The following is a 16,304-nucleotide window of genomic DNA, read 5'->3' on the forward strand; positions in this document are numbered from 1 at the left end:
TTATCCTTTCTTACAAAATAAATTTCTTTACTTTCAATTTTCTATAATGAGATTTTGTATATACCCATTAAATGATAATTTCTTGCAATGTATTAGTGTTAAACTAACCATTGAAGAAAATATGAAATAATTACATTTTGAATAATTAAAAACAAGTGTATAGGTTACATACCTCAATAGCAAAACTCTCTACATACAGAGAAATTAAAGAGGAGTGCCAGAAGAGGTACCAAACTATATCAGAGCTGTATAAAATAGAGCAAAATTCTATATGACAGAAAAGTTTTCATCAGTCCTTGGGAGTTTTATTTTGTCTTGTTTTTTTCTGATGAGATTCATTTTGTAGTTGTAAGCATTAGCCAAAGTTTCTGTATGGAAGGAAATTAAATGTAAATAATGCCTCTTAAGGAATGTGGATGAGGATAACAAAAAAATAAACATCTTAGATTTTTATAATGCTTTAGATTCCATTGGTCTCTTGAATAAGACATGGGCAGCTATTTGATAGCTTGTGTAGTTTTTTTTAACTGTCAAATAAAAATGTATTTTGATGTGCTACATGTTTTGATATATGTACACATTGTGAAATGACTAAATCAAATTTAACGTATGCATTACCTCACATATTTATTTTTTTCTGGTAAGTAGCGTGTGTAGTTTTGTTTAGTCAGCGAACACCATAATCCAGTTGTGCTCAACCTTGGCTGCTATGTGTTGGAATCCCTAGAGAGCTTTTTAAAATTCAGATGCCCCATGCAGCATACCAGACCAATTAAACCCAGAATCTCTGGGGTGGGATTTGGACATTAGAATTTTTTTAAAGCTGACACGGTGAAGCCAATGTGCACCTAACGTTTAGAACTGCTGTAGAGAATTGAAAATGCAGATGAGATTGAGCTCAGGAGGATGTAATTATCCTGAAATGACAATTAAAGACATGTCCCCTGAACTACATGCCACTTTAATTGTAATATCAGCCACTGTGAAAAATACTATGGAACTATCAGGACATAATGATTTGGCCTTGCCTTTATCTGTGAACCAGTAATAAAAGATTACATAATCAGCAGAACTCCAAAATTTGGTACTAATTAAGATCAGTTATGCATATCACCACATAGACAAGCATTTGTTTGGGGGAAAAAGTCTACTGCTAAAAAAATTTTGTAAGCTACCAGTTTATTGGAAGAAGCACTGAAGCACTGGCTTAAGAATTTGAGAATCTGTGTTAGCTCCACTGTGTAACTTTGAGCCCATGTATTTAAATTATGCTTTATTAAATGAGGCCATTGGACTGGAGGTGGTCACCAAATTATTTATTCAACAAATTGGATTGCTTGCTGTGTACTAGGCAAGGATGCAAGGATGAACAGAACATAGGTCACATCCTTGAAAAGCTCACAGAAGGCAGACACAGATGTGCAGAATGTGTAGGTGTAGCTATAGTGAAATGTTCAGGGAGTTAAGGAAACATAGGAGTACTTCATTCGGTTTCAATTTGGGACAAACACTATAGTTGCCTAGTCAGCAAGCATTCACAGATGCTTGATTTCCTAGCCACCCTTCCAGCTGGGGCATGGACATGTGGCCCAATGCTGGTCAGTAAGATCAGATGAGAAATCTGCAAGGCACGTTTCCTTATAAAAGTTGGCAATTGAGAAAGTACCCTTCCTTCTATCCTGACGGTATTGTATGGGGACATAATACTTGGTGCTTCAAAGGTCATCTTGAGACTATGATGGCCTAAGAACAAAGGCCTCAATGCTGAGAATAGCCAGAGAAAAATAAAGAGCCTAGATCCTTGATGTCAACACTGAGCTACTGAGCCAACCTTAGAACCATCTTCCTGTGGGTATATTAAGTGAGACAATAAAAATTCTTATTGTTTGAACCCTTGTTGCTTTAAGAGTTGTCTGTGGATCAGCATCACCTGGAAGGTTGGCTTGGAATGCAGACTCTCAGACCCCACTTCTGACTTATTACATCAGCGTCTGCACTCTAATAAGATCCCCAGGTGATTAAGATGCACATTACAGCTTGAGAAGCACCAGTTTAAACCAATTTTAATAGGATATTCTCTTACATACAGTTAAAAACATCCTTACCTAATACAAATACATTGTGGATTGACTGAGTGCCACTTTTTAAATAAGAAAATACCTGAATAGAAAGACTTCTGATTCAGATGTAAAAAGTTGCAAGAGACTGTTATTGTCACCATAATAACCAAAACAAGCAGACTAAACTACGTAATCATAGTTTCTTGTTAAACCTGTTAGAGAACTTGAGGGCACAAACCTAAATGATTCCAGAAAGTGACAAGCCTTTCATGAAAGAAGTGATCCACTTCTGCTCTCATCCCTGACTGAAATGTAGGGAGAGGGAGGAAACCACCATAGAGGGGAGTGAGGAGAAATCAGCCTAACTTTTAACAAACTTTTAATGACTGTGTGTGAGCTGGCACAGTAGATGAGAATACAGAAAAGCCCTGGACCAGTGCTGTCCACTAGAACTTTCTGCAATGATGGAATGAATGTTCAACATCTGTGCTAACCAGTATGGCAGCTACTAGCCAGTGTGTCTTCTGAGCATTTGAAATGCAGCTAGTAAGTAACTGAATTTTTCATTTTAATTAATTTAAATAGTCACATGTGGCTAATGGCTGCCACATTGAACAGTACAGCCCTAGAGACAGAGTAAGAATATATTAATAGTAACCCCCGGCTCTTTTCTGTGGGGCTTCATTTAGTGCTAGGGGTAGTACTCCAAGAACAGAGGCAATGAAGCAGAGCTGAGAGAAAATCCCCAAGGTATGGGCTTTTATCTGGGGGAGATGGAGGGAAGGGCAGCAGAGCTGGGAGAATTCCCTTCCAGGCCATCCCCGCTTTCACAGAGTGGAGAGCAGACAAGCCAAGAGTGGGGCTGAAAGATCCCCCAAGGCACAGAAAGCAGGGGGTAGGGCTGGAAAGCAGAGAACGCTCCCAGTTACCCAGAAAGCCAGAAGAAATTTCACAGGTCACAGTTCAGAAAAGTAGGCAGCTCAGCAGATCTCCAGAATCTCACCAGGGTTCTGATCCCAGGCCTTGCTAAAGGGAAACTCCTGATCCTGTTCTCAAAATGTTTTAAGCCAATGAGGAATTCAGTCAAACTCAAGTTGCAACAAGGCCCAGATCCAGCTCAACTGTAGAGCATATTGATTCAGCTCCGACCTAAGAATTGTGCTCCTTTCTGGGAATATAACTTCCTTTAGTCTCTGCTATACTTTTATACAAAATGCTCAGCACGCAGTCAAAGATCTTAAGACACCTGTAAGCAAAAATATGTGACCCATATAGTCAAGAATGTAAACAGTCAGTAGAAGACCCACAGCCTGCCTGTAGTCCCAGCTACTTGGGAGCCACTCGGGAGGCTAAGGCAGGAGGATTGCTTACGCCCAGGAGTTTGAGGCCTGCCTGGGCAACACAGCAGCACCTTGTCTCTTAAAAAAGAAGATGATCCAGAGGTGACCCAGGTATTGGTATTATCAGTCAGGGACTTTAAGATAACTATGATAAAAATGCCAAAGAGTCTGGTGAAAAGGTACACAGCCTGTGTCAGGAGATGGAAGATTTTAGCAGAGACATGGAAATAATTTTTTTAAAAAGAACCAAATGGAAATGCTAAAAATAAAAATATAACATCAGAAATTAAGATCTGGTTTCCTGCACTTGCAAGGGTTGACCCATTCCTTCTCTGGAACGTAAAAAAAGAAGAAGAAAAAAATTAAGCACCTTTAAATTGGCTTAGCAGAAAATACCTGACCAGCCTTGGTCAAAATGTGAGAGCAGTCTGTATTGTGGAAGGATTCCTTAGGGTTACACTGATTTATATTTACCTTGGACAAGAAGTACACAACAGTCACTGAACTAACTATAAGCCCACCAACGTTTCTTTTGATAGAGTACTTTGTAGATTCATGAGGGCACACAGTCTCACATATGTCCCTGATAGTTTCTTGATAGAAAAGAAAGTGGCAGTTCTTTAAATTCATACTTAGGTCTTGCTAGATAACTTGAGTTACAGTTTTCACCTGTGTTGAGAGAGCAACCAGAAGCAGCATTGGTAACCCAGTTCCCACTTTGTGTGAGTGCATCTTGTCTGGTCAGCTGGTGCGGCAGGTACATCATTGTCATTTTCCATTCCCTTCGTGTTTTTAATCTTGCATTGAACGTATAGTCATAAATATGATTTTCACATAATAAAGACTTTAAGTTTCTCGAGTAACTAGTTTCTTAACAGATAACCTTGTTGTTAGGGTCCACTGAGGCTTAGAGGAATCATGATCAAAAGTTAAAGAATATCACTCAGAACATGTAGAAATTTCTTTGCAATTGGAACTTGAACTTCTGGAATCGTAATTGCCTCTGCCATCCCCCAAATGACTGTAACAGTTTGGTGCTTAAGAATAAGAAATTGGATTGTGTTGTTTTTAATCTCTTTAAAGTTTTATAGGTTTTTTGTTTGTTCTTTCATTTATTAATTGATTTATTATTTGTAAAGAAACTCATAGTTACTCCAAAAAGAGCTTATTTTTATTTCTACAAGTGAAAAATTTCTTTTTTTTGAGACAGAGTCTCACTGTGTTGCCCCGGCTAGAGTGAGTGCTGTGGCGTCATCCTAGCTCACAGCAACCTCAAACTCCTGGGCTCAAGCGATCCTAGCTGGGACTACAGGCATGCGCCACCATGCCCGGCTAATTTTTTCTATATATTTTTAGTTGTCCGATTAATTTCTTTCTATTTTTAGTAGAGGCGGGGGTCTCGCTCTTGCTCAGGCTGGTCTTGAACTCCTGAGCTCAAACAATCCGCCCGCTTTGGCCTCCCAGAGTGCTAGGATTACAGGCATGAGCCTCCGCACCCGGCCGAAAAATTTCTTTTCTTTCCAACTTAATACAGCCAAAGTATTGCCTTGGAAATTTATAAATCCATTTAGAAGATGAAACAAAATTACTGTAGATGTTAATCTTCACTTTTCCCTCAGTTTCAACTGAACATACTTTTAATAATGTTTGTTAGGAGGGTACAATGGTAATGAGTTAATAGCAGTAATAGAATTAACAAAGTGCTTTATTTTACAGGGAAAATATTTATCCCCAAACAGAAACCTGTACAGACTTTTACAGAAGAAAAAGTATCTCTTGATCCAGAATTAGAAGAAGCTTTGACAAGTGCTTCTGATACAGAATTGTGTGACCTCGCAGGTATCTCCTAAAACAAATTAATTTGTGAATGAGTGTGGAGTGGGGACGGGAATACCAGCACACACCTGTATACATTATATAACACAAACACTTGCTTTGCCTAGCAAACTGCTGTGGAATCAATAACCACATGTTTGGCTTTGTATTTTACACAATAAATCTGACATTCAGGATTTCATTTGTTTAAATACTCTCAGTGGTGAAATTTTTATATTTGACATGTTTTCCCATATTGCCATATTTGAAAATCTTTCTAAATAAGTATCTTTTATCAACTGGTGTTCAGCTAGATGCTCTCCCACCTAAGCACTGGAAAAGAGTCTTCAGGGTCAACTGCTGCCCCATTTTATTAGAAGACCCAGAGACGAGTAACTGGAAAGCAGATGGAAATGGAACAGTCAGTCCTGAGCTGTACTCACCACTTTCCAAACTTTTCTGAAGTGTGTATTGGAACATTCCATACCTCTGTTATTTTCGCCATTCTCTAGCTTCTGCCTTATTTGTACAAAAGGGCATCAAAAACTAAAACCAAATTTATTTTACCTCGCAAGTGTCATACTTTTTTCTTTTTTTTTTTTGAGACAAGATCTCACTTTGTTGCCTGGTCTATAGTGCAGTGGCATCATCATAGCTCACTGCAACCTCAAACTCCTGGGCTCCTACCTCAGCCTCCCAAGAAGCTGGAACTACAGGCACGTGCTGCCGTGCCCAGCTAATTTTTTATTGTTTTATAGAGATGGGGTCTCGTTGTTGCCTAGGCTGACATTCTTGAGGGAAGCTAATTTATTCTTAAATGAAAGACTTCAGCAATATTTTTAGTATTGTTACTCTTTGCTAGAATACGAATATAAATTAGTGAGATTAACAAATGTAAAAATACTAAGGTTAAGTTGAAAAATCTGCCCTTTATCATCTTATGTTCCTAGAAACCTTGTGAGACGAACAGCAAAAATAGATCATTGCAATTTTCTCTCTTAGCCACTGGATGGAGCTAAGCACAGATGTATTTAGGGACAGGCTGGCTCCAGCTATGTGTCTGAATTCAGAGATGGGGAAAATAACAAAGGTATTAATGATAATGAGATTATAAGTGATTTTTAATCACTTTGTCTCTTTTTTATTCTGGCTACAAAATCTGTAGTTTAGTAGGAAAATGTCCAGAGAATGTTAAAATTGTTGATAGAAATTTTGAATTGTAGAATTAATTCTTTATGTTTAAAACAGATGGAAATAAAAACTATTTTTGTTTTCCTATATTTATAGCTATTCTTGGGATGCACAATTTGATAACGAACACACAGTTCTGTAATATAATGGGAAGTAGTAATGGTGTCGACCAAGAACATTTTTCAAGTGAGTACTTAAAATGATTTGTGAATTTCAGTCCTTTATTAAATATAATGTTTTTGGTGCTTTGTTAAATATATTAAATACTTCAGTATTTACATACTAAATGTTGTATATATGTACTTGAAACCAGAATTCCAGTTTGATGGTATTAACAGAGAAAGCCATTGAAAATAGAATATTAAATATTATGGCTTAATATATCAGCAAATATAATAGGAATTACTCTCACTTCACTAAATAATGCTAATGGTAAACAGTATAAAAGCTAGTCAAACTTCATTTTTGTTGACATTTTATTATTGGTGTTACTGATTTTCAAGAAATCCCCAACAATGCTGACAAAGAAATTACATTATAAAATCAGATTCCATAGAAACCACAAACTACCCAGCCCCTAAACCTTTCACTCTGATACTACATACGCAATAGCCTAAAGCAAAGCTTTTTAAAAAATTCATTTATAAAGTGTTTTAAAATTACCAAGGTGATACATGGTTTTGTAGCACATTGAAATAATACATACATGTATATGGTAAGAAGTAAGTATCTCTATCCATAGTCATAATGCCCTCTGCTCCCCACACCATCACCCTAACTGTTAACACTTTGGTGTACATACCCTTCTAGACTTTGTACTGTGCTTATACAAACGTATACATGTTATAATGTTATATAGTCTTTTGTTTTTTTACAAAAATGGGATCATACTATAAATATTTCTTATAACTTAATTTTTCAATAATACTGTTGGCTATTTTTTTTTGAATGCTTACTATGGGCCGTGTCCTTCTGTGCATAGCTCTTGAATGTGGATTATTCTCATTTAATCCTCATAACAGTTCTATGAAAAAGTTATTATTATCTTTAATTTGCATGTGAAGGAGCTGAGATTTTTGAATAACTAGTCTGAGTAGCAACACAAAGTCAGTGGTAAGGATTTTAACCCATGCAATATAGTATATGACTTACCGATGCATCGTGTTTCCTAGTTAGCACATGTACTCAGTGTACCTCATTTGGACATCTGCATAACATTCCGTTTTATGGTGTTCTGTAATTTGACCGTTTCCTCCCATTTTTAATTTTTTGTTGTAGAAATGTTCAAATATACATAAAAGAAGAGAAAATAATATATCCATTGCTCAACTTCAGTTGTTTTTGGTATTTTTCAAGCCTTGTTTCATCCATCTTCTGCCTCCCTCCCCACCCCTTCCACTTTTTCTTCCCCAGAATATTTTAAAGCAAATCCTGTTTATTTGTATTACTTCACCCATAAATATTTCTGTATATGTCTCTCGCAAATAAAGGCTTTTCGTTTAACATAACCACAATGCCATTATCAAACTTAAAAGTTAATAATAATTCCTTCATATCATCTACTACCCATTCCATGTCCAGAAAACATCACTTCACGATTGTTCAAATAAAGGTTACACCCTGCATTTGGTTGTCTTTTTAGTCTCCCTTAATTTCTTAACAGTTCTCCCCCTCAACCGCTTTTCCCTTTTTTTCATGCCATTTGTTTCTCGAAGAAACTAGGTTATTTGTCATGTAGAATTTTCTACATTCTGGATTTGGCTGATTTTAACCTCATGGTGTCATTTTATATATTTTTCTATTGCCTATGTTTCTGTGAACTCTTGGCTCTAGCGGTTTGATCAGATTCAAGTGCAGGTCTTTTTTGGCAAGAATGCTTGATTAGTGGTGGTTGAATCACATTAGGAAGCTTATCGAGTCTGGGCCTTCCTCTTTGGGGGATGTGTTAAGATTGATTAGTGGGTTCAAATGTTGGCAGCCTGAGCCATCCTTTTTAAGTTCCTCATGAATTTTTTTGCCTAATGATTCCAGGATCACATTGACTAGATCCATTATTTCATTAGGAAGCAAGTTTCTTTAAATCCTTTTTTTTTTTTTTTTTTTTTTTTTACAAAGCTGAGGTCTTCCTGTGTTGCCTAGGCTGGACTTCTGGGCTCAAGCAATTCTCTCACCCTAGCCTCTCAGTTAGCTGGAACCACAGGCACATGCCACCATGGTCAGCTCTTTAAATACACAGTTGATGGATACCCCAATTACCCTGATTTGATTAATTCACATTGTATGCCTGTATCAAAACATTATATGTACCCTATAAAGACATACAACTATTATATACCCATAATAATTAAAAATAAAAACTTTTTAAAAATAAATTTAAATATACATATTCTGTGGAGTGGAGAAAGAAATCTTTTGGTTTTATAAAATTTAGAATCCAGTTTTCCATTCAGTGAGGAAGCTCTTCTCTAGGTCCCTTGGCCTATTTTGAAGAAGGACTGCCTTGCTGAACTTAAGTGAGAGGGAGCCCACTCTTTCCTATTTAGCAGAGCTCCATTAGGAAGCTTTTCTCATGTTGAACCAAATTCTGCCTCTTGGCAATTCATACCTATTCTAACCCAGCCTTTGAGAACAACATGAAATTTGTCTCTTCTACTGGATAAATCTGAAAACAACTAGCATACCTTTTTTTAATATATACTCCTCCAGGCTAAATATATTCAGATCTGTCAACTGTTCTCAGGAAAGTAATTTTCAAATCTTCATCTAAGTTGATCTCAGGATGCTGTGTGTCTGTGTGTGTGTGTGTGTATGTGAGATTTGAAAATAACAAGACATTATTGGATGGCATTTACTGAAGGAGTAAGCAGTACGCCTTGTCTCAAGTTGAGTTTTGCTCTTAAAAGGTAGAGGAGAGCAGAAGGAAAGAACCAAGCCAGACAGTGATACATTTTGAACCCCATCAGTCTTTCCGTTGTCAGTTATGCTTACTTTTTTATGGTCATTTGCCTCTTTAAGAATCTGATGCTGTAGGTGTTCTTCCCAGAAAAATGTATTCATAATAGTTTGCCTGTTATAGGTGTTCATAGACTTCCACATACGTGCATCAGAGCACAATGATATCTCATTAAAGGGTTCAGGGATTCCAGGTCTTCTATGTTGCAACTCTGAAGCGCTATATTCTGGTCGTGTGTGGCTATATAAAGTGAAAATGAGGGTGAGAGAGAAGGAGGGCAGTGAATATCGCCTTCTGTCTCAGTAGCTCTTCTGTGTACCTTCACCTCTCTCTCCCTCCCAACTCCCTACTCCAACCCTTCTTCCTATGTGTTTCCTTCTTGCTAGTCAAGAGTTCTCCCCTTTTTCCCATTGCATAATACTCCCTGTGGGAGGAAGAGGGAATGTGCCTTCCTAGCACCTAATTCCTATCGAGACTGTATTTCCTTAAGTCTGTGATTCTTATACCACTTATCTGTCAAATCTCAGCGAAAATGATGAGAGATGCTAGATTTTATCATGCTAGAACTTTATCTTGAATATTGCCAAAAATAAATGGGATCATCAGCTTGCACTGTCAAATATATTTGAGTGGTAAAGATATATTGTAATACACTAGGAGGGAGTAAAAATAGCTGATACATGGCCAACAAATGTTGAATATATTTGGTATTTATATTCAATAAAATTTTATTTGGATGCTTTAAATATGTGTCAACACATAAAGGATCTTTTGGGAGTTGTGGGGAAGGAACTTTTAAATCCGTTCTGTTGAATAAATGTTTGTATGTGTGAGTGAGAGAGAGAGCAATGTGTTACCAAGTTAATATGTACATGTACTATAGTGGCGTCAACCAGTGAGACTCTTACTCTTTTCATCTGCTACTACAGATGTGGTGAAAGGTGAAAAGATTCTTCCAGTATTTGATGAGCCACCAAATCCAACCAATGTTGAAGAGAGTTTAAAGAGAATTAAAGAAAATGATGCTCGTCTTGTTGAAGTTAATTTGAATAATATAAAGGTAAGTGTGCTAAGCACACAAAGTTGTTTTGTTTGTATTGCTTTGAATCAGTTGGACCTAGGGTGAGAGCTGGGCAGTTTTGAGTATTATGGTATAGTATTTTCTAACTTGCTTTTTAAAGAGTTTGTCATACAAAAATGTAAACCCTACAAACTGTCATAAATCTTTCTGGTTTTCAAAATATTGCCTATTTCTAAGAACATTTAGCCTTTTGGGTTTTGCTTTTTTAAAATCAAGTTTCTTAGGCCAGGCGCGGTGGCTCACGCCTGTAATCCTAGCTCTCTGGGAGGCCGAGGCGGGCGGATTGTTTGAGCTCAGGAGTTCAAAACCAGCCTGAGCAAGAGCGAGACCCCGTCTCTACTAAAATTAGAAAGAAATTAATTGGACAACTAAAAATATATAGAAAAAATTAGCCGGGCATGGTGGATCAAGTTTCTTGAAATAAAATTTAAGTATAACAGAATTCTCCCTTTTTGTGTATAGTTTTGAGTTTTGACAGATGCATACAGTTACACAACCATCACCACAGTTGAGATGTAGAACATGCCTATCACCCCCAAAACTTTCTCATGCCCCTTTGTAGTCATTCTCTTCCACCCAGCTCTAGCCCCTGACAACCACTGATCTGTTTTCTTTCCCTTTCATTTGCCTTCTCCAGAATGTTATATAAATGGAATCATTAGTGTGTACCCTTTTGAGTCTGGTTTCTTTCACTTAGCTTAATGCATTTAAGATTCAGCATGTTATTGTGTGTTTCAGTAGTTTGTTCCTTTTTATCGCTGGATATTATACCATTGGATGGATAGGCTGCAGTTTGCTTACCCGTTCATCAGTTGATAGATACAGAGGTTCCTTCCAGTTTGGGATGATTATGAACAGAGCCACTATACACTTTTACATACAGGTTTTTGTGTGAATGTGTTTTCAGTTTTCTTGAGTAAATACCTAGGAATAGGCTTTCTGGGATCTTACCAGGTTTCAAACAATGCAACCTTCCTTGGAGTAGAGAAAGAAGAAATCAGGAGGGTATAGAGATAATTAATTATCAAAGAGTAAACTCAAATTATCTCTTGGGTATTGACCATCATATAATAGCTTCATTATAAATTTCTTATTTTAAATCTTAATTTTTCTGAATTGAGGAGTGAGAGGAGGAGAACATCTGGAAATTACATGAAACTAGGGAAGAAGATCTTTGTGCTCCTTTGGTGGGTGTTCCTTTTTGTGAGTGGAGGAAAGAAAGCCTTGGATAAAGCTAATATTCTTAGTTGATCACTAATCTTTTTGATTTTTTTTTTTTTAAATTTTGTCCTCATGTATCTTCTGTCTCTAAATAAATAGTAATGATCTGAAAATAACCAGGCTATAGGGAATTGAAGTCTCAGGTACTAAAGGGAGAAATCAGTGCCTTCAGTAACTATATTTTTCCTTCTTCAAGTAATGTAGGTTTAAATCTCTCTTAATACCTTATAGCTTGAACTAAGTGACTAAGAACAGTATGTCATCCACCTCAGAGATCATACTCATTAGAAGTAGACTCCTACATCTCTCTCCTTGTGGAAAAGTAGATCCAGTTTTAATTATCAGCGGAGGGCTGCATATAATAAGAATAATGAAAAGTGGAATAGTGAGAGTTTCTTTAACCTAAGTGCTAGAGAAGAAAATTCAGAAAACCAATTGGTTAAAAAATATATAAAAAAAATAAGTGCTAGGGAAGTACTGATGCATGCTCTTCCCTGAAAATGAAAATGTAATGAAAACTAAAATTTAATGATGTTTCACATTATTGTCTTTCAAGAATATCCCAATTCCAACTCTAAAAGATTTTGCGAAGGCTTTGGAAACCAACACACATGTGAAATATTTCAGTCTTGCAGCCACCCGGAGCAATGACCCTGTTGCTGTTGTAAGTAAACTACTATTGATAATATCAAAATTATGCCTACATACCCCAAGGTATGTAGTGGTTGTGAAATTGTGATTTTATGGACAAGATTTACTCCCTTTTTTCAGTTTTATCTAACTATTAGGCAATATAATAATTATTACCCTTTTATATTTTTTCCTGTATTTCCTTCCTATGAATTTTTTAAAAACATAAATAGAATGACGTAATATATGCTATTTTGCAACTTGATTTTTCTTGTCCTATCAACATACAAAGATCTGGTACATTTTTTAACATCTGCAGAGGATTCCATTTATGGATCTATAGTGTTGGATTTTTGTTAAATGCTTTTTGTGCATCTGTTGAGATGATCTTGTAGTTTTTGTCCATTATTTGATTAATATGGTCTATTATACCGATTAACTTTTGTATGTTAAACCAGCCTTGCATTCCTGAGATCCTACTTGATCATGGTATGAACCTTTTCCTTCACTTTGCTTTGAGGATATCATTCCTTTTGGTTCTCCTCCCACCTCACTGGACATACCTTCTCAAGGGCCTACACTGGTTCCTCTTCATATCCCCAACCTCTAAACATTGGAATGGCCCAGGGCTTGGTCCTTCTTTTCTCTGTCTATATTCACTTCCCCAGTAATCTCATTCTGTTTCATTGTTATATGTCATCTACACATGCTGATGATGACTCCCGTGTGCTGCTATCTCCAGTTTGTATCTCTTTCCTGAACTTCATACTCAATTCCAGCTACCTACTCAACAGCTTTACTTAGATGTCTGATAGACAGCTTACATCTAAGTTCCCATCCAAACTCCTACTTCCATCTCATCCCTGCTTCTCTTACCCTCTTTTCTATCTCACTAAATGCAACTTCAATCTTTCATTTGCTCGGGGGAGGGAGGGAAAAGGAAATTATCCTTGACGTCCCTTTCTCACAACCTTTAGTAAACTTTCAGCCATATCTTCAAAGTATGTCTGTCCCTGGTGGTCCCCTGGTTAGGAAAAAATATGTATATATTTCTAGAATCCAACCACTTCTCACCATTTTCACAACTACCACCCTGGTCTAAGCCACTGTCTTCTCCCACCTGGGTTGTTGCAATAGCCTCCTGATTGAGTTACCTTCTCCTATCTTATCCACCCTAAAGCCAATTCTTTACATAGCACCAAGAGTTATTCTTTTAAAACTTAAGTTAAATCATTCATTCCTATACTGAGAACCCTCCAGCAGCTTCTTATCTCACTAAGAGTAAAAATCAAAAATTTTCAATGGCCTGGTAAGGCCTTACATGAGTAGACCTCATCTGCTTTCCTTGCCCTCTCTTTCATTCTACTGTAGCCGTACAGCCTTCTTGCTTTTCCTTAAACATGCATGTAGGCTCCCAAATCAGGTCTTTTATGCTGTTCCTTCTGTCTAGAACTTTCTTCCTAAGATAATACACATTGTTTCACTTCATCACTTTGTTTGAGTCTTTGCTCAGATATCACCTTCTAAGTGAGTCCTTCCCTGACCACTTTATATAAAATGGCAACCCCACCCCCACCCAGGCACCCCTTTACCTTTTTTATTTTTATCATCGACATTACATTTTGCTTACTTATGTTAATTAGTGTATTTGTTTATGGCATGTACAGTATGTAATAGGTGCTATCAAATTTTAATCTCCAAATATGTTCTTCAATTTCTAGGCTTTTGCAGATATGCTGAAAGTGAACAAAACTCTGAAGAGCTTAAATATGGAGTCCAACTTTGTCACAGGAGCTGGGATTCTAGCACTGATTGACGCTTTAAGAGACAATGAAACCCTGGCAGAGCTCAAGATTGACAATCAGGTCAGTGTTCTGTGATTATAACTTTCAAAAAACAACAACCCACACTGGTATACTGGTATGTAGGGCTTGGTGATTTGAGGGTGGGAGGAGAGTTGTCAGGGATCCCTTTCAGAAGGTGGAGGCTGGAAGAGAAGGAGAGGACATTTGGAGCATCTAGAATATTAACTTCGTATATATAAAGGTATATAAAGCAACTCTAAGTTATTTTAAGAGAATTTAGACAACTGGCTATTTTGAACTGGAAGAACTCTTCTTACATATGACTCAATCCATTCTCCAATTCTTTTTTTTTTTCCGAGACAGAGGCTCACTCTGTCACCCCGGGTAGAGTGCAGTGATGTCATTGTAGCTCACTGCAACCTCAAACTCCTGGGCTCAAGCGATCTTCCTGCCTCAGCCTCCCAAGTAGCTGGGACTACAGGCGCATGCCACGTTGCCTGGCTAATTTTTCTATTTTTAGTAGAAATGGGTTCTCACTCTTGCTCAGCCTGATCTCGATCTGAGCTCAAATGATCCTCACGCCTCAGCCTCCCAGAGTGCTAGGGTGACAGGCATGAGCCACTGTGCCTGACCCATTCTCCAGTTCTTTACCTCTGTGGTGGCAAAGTTTACATTGTAGACTTTTTGTATTTGTAGTAAGAGGCACAGAGGTATACATGCTAGAAATGTTTCCATCCATGATGGCTATTAATTTTTTATTTGAAAAATAACTGCAGTTATTTAAAAAAATACTTGGTAAATGTCTCTCTCAGTCCTTTGAAGTAAATAAATTTTGTAGACTGTGAAGGTAGAAAAGAGGATTATGTCTTAATATTTAACCAGAATGTTTCTTAATCCATGTTTCAGTTTATAATTAAGTGATTTTTAGTATATTCGTAGTTTTGCACCCATTGCCATTAATTCCAGAACATTGTCATTACCGTAGAGAGAAACCCCATACCTATTAGCAGTCACCCCCCATTCATCCCTCCCACCACCCCCTGGCAACCACTAATCTGCTTTCTGTCTCTCTGGATTTGCCTAATCTGGACAGTTTATATCAGTGGAATCAAACAATCTGTGATCTTCTGCGACTTGCTTCTTTTACCTGGCTTAATGTTCTGGAGGTCCATCCACGTTATGGCCTGTATCAGTACCTCATTCTTTTATGGCTGAATAATATTCTATTATATTTGGGGTGTTTATAGTTTTTGGCTATTAGAAATAATGCTGCTATGAACATTCATGTACAAGCTCTTGTATGGACATGTTTTCACTTCTCTTGAGTATATACTTAGGAGTGGAACCGCTGGGTCATGTGGTAACTCTGCCTTTTGGAGCAACAGCAAAAAGAAGTTTTCCACAGCAGCTGCACTATTTTACATTTCTGCCAGCAAAGTATTAGGGTCCCAATGTTTCCACATTCCTGCCAACACTTTTTATTTTCTGTCTTTTTTGTTATACTTATCATAGGAGATATGAAGTGGTATCTCTCTCATTATAGTAATTCACACTTTTTTATGTCTGTATGATTATATGCTGAACTTTGAAAAATTTATTTTTCTTAGATATGTTGTAGGAATTAGAAAAATTTAAAGAGACCAACAACATCAGCATGTGCCTAAATGCCTTAGTCTCGATTTACCTTGAAAAGTATTTTGATCTAGTTGATTAATATTGTTCTTTATTTCTAATTTTTCCAGAGGCAGCAGTTGGGGACAGCTGTAGAATTGGAAATGGCCAAGATGCTTGAGGAAAATACAAATATCCTTAAATTTGGGTATCAGTTTACACAGCAGGGACCACGAACCAGGGCAGCTAATGCTATAACAAAAAACAACGATTTAGGTAAGATATACGCACTATCCAGTTGAGTTTCTGAATTCTACCATTAAGCTAATATATTGGGGGAACTTTTCACTTTTAAAAATGAATGTTAACAGAGGGAAATTACTTGGCTTTTGTTTCTAAAATCAGCACAGTCCTTTTTATGCTGATTGAATTAGAGTTAAATTTAATTGAGGTTGTAGTGATCATTGGGTCAATGGGTAAAATCAGCTTCCTGTAACAAATGTTTTATAGCTGTAAGTGAATAGTTTTCTACAACAAACAAATATTTCATTCTCAGTTGCAAATCAGTCCTTGGAAGTATTAAAAGAAAGATTTCAA

At 37.0% G+C, this 16,304-nt stretch overlaps 1 protein-coding gene across 1 annotated transcript in view; it reads left to right on the forward strand.

Annotated features, from left to right (window-relative positions):
* The window catches only part of TMOD3 (tropomodulin 3 (ubiquitous)), a 36,091-nt gene that overhangs the window by 13,815 nt on the left and 5,972 nt on the right, over positions 1-16,304 (forward strand). The window contains exons 3-8 of the mRNA XM_012658094.1: positions 5,117-5,239; positions 6,503-6,592; positions 10,289-10,419; positions 12,218-12,325; positions 14,013-14,156; positions 15,839-15,983. Coding sequence (XP_012513548.1) covers positions 5,117-5,239; positions 6,503-6,592; positions 10,289-10,419; positions 12,218-12,325; positions 14,013-14,156; positions 15,839-15,983 — 741 coding nt within the window. The remainder of the gene's footprint in view (positions 1-5,116; positions 5,240-6,502; positions 6,593-10,288; positions 10,420-12,217; positions 12,326-14,012; positions 14,157-15,838; positions 15,984-16,304) is intronic.

This window comes from Propithecus coquereli, unplaced genomic scaffold (genome assembly GCF_000956105.1).
Source record: "Propithecus coquereli isolate 6110/MARCELLA unplaced genomic scaffold, Pcoq_1.0 Scaffold57, whole genome shotgun sequence".
Lineage (NCBI taxonomy): Eukaryota > Metazoa > Chordata > Mammalia > Primates > Indriidae > Propithecus > Propithecus coquereli.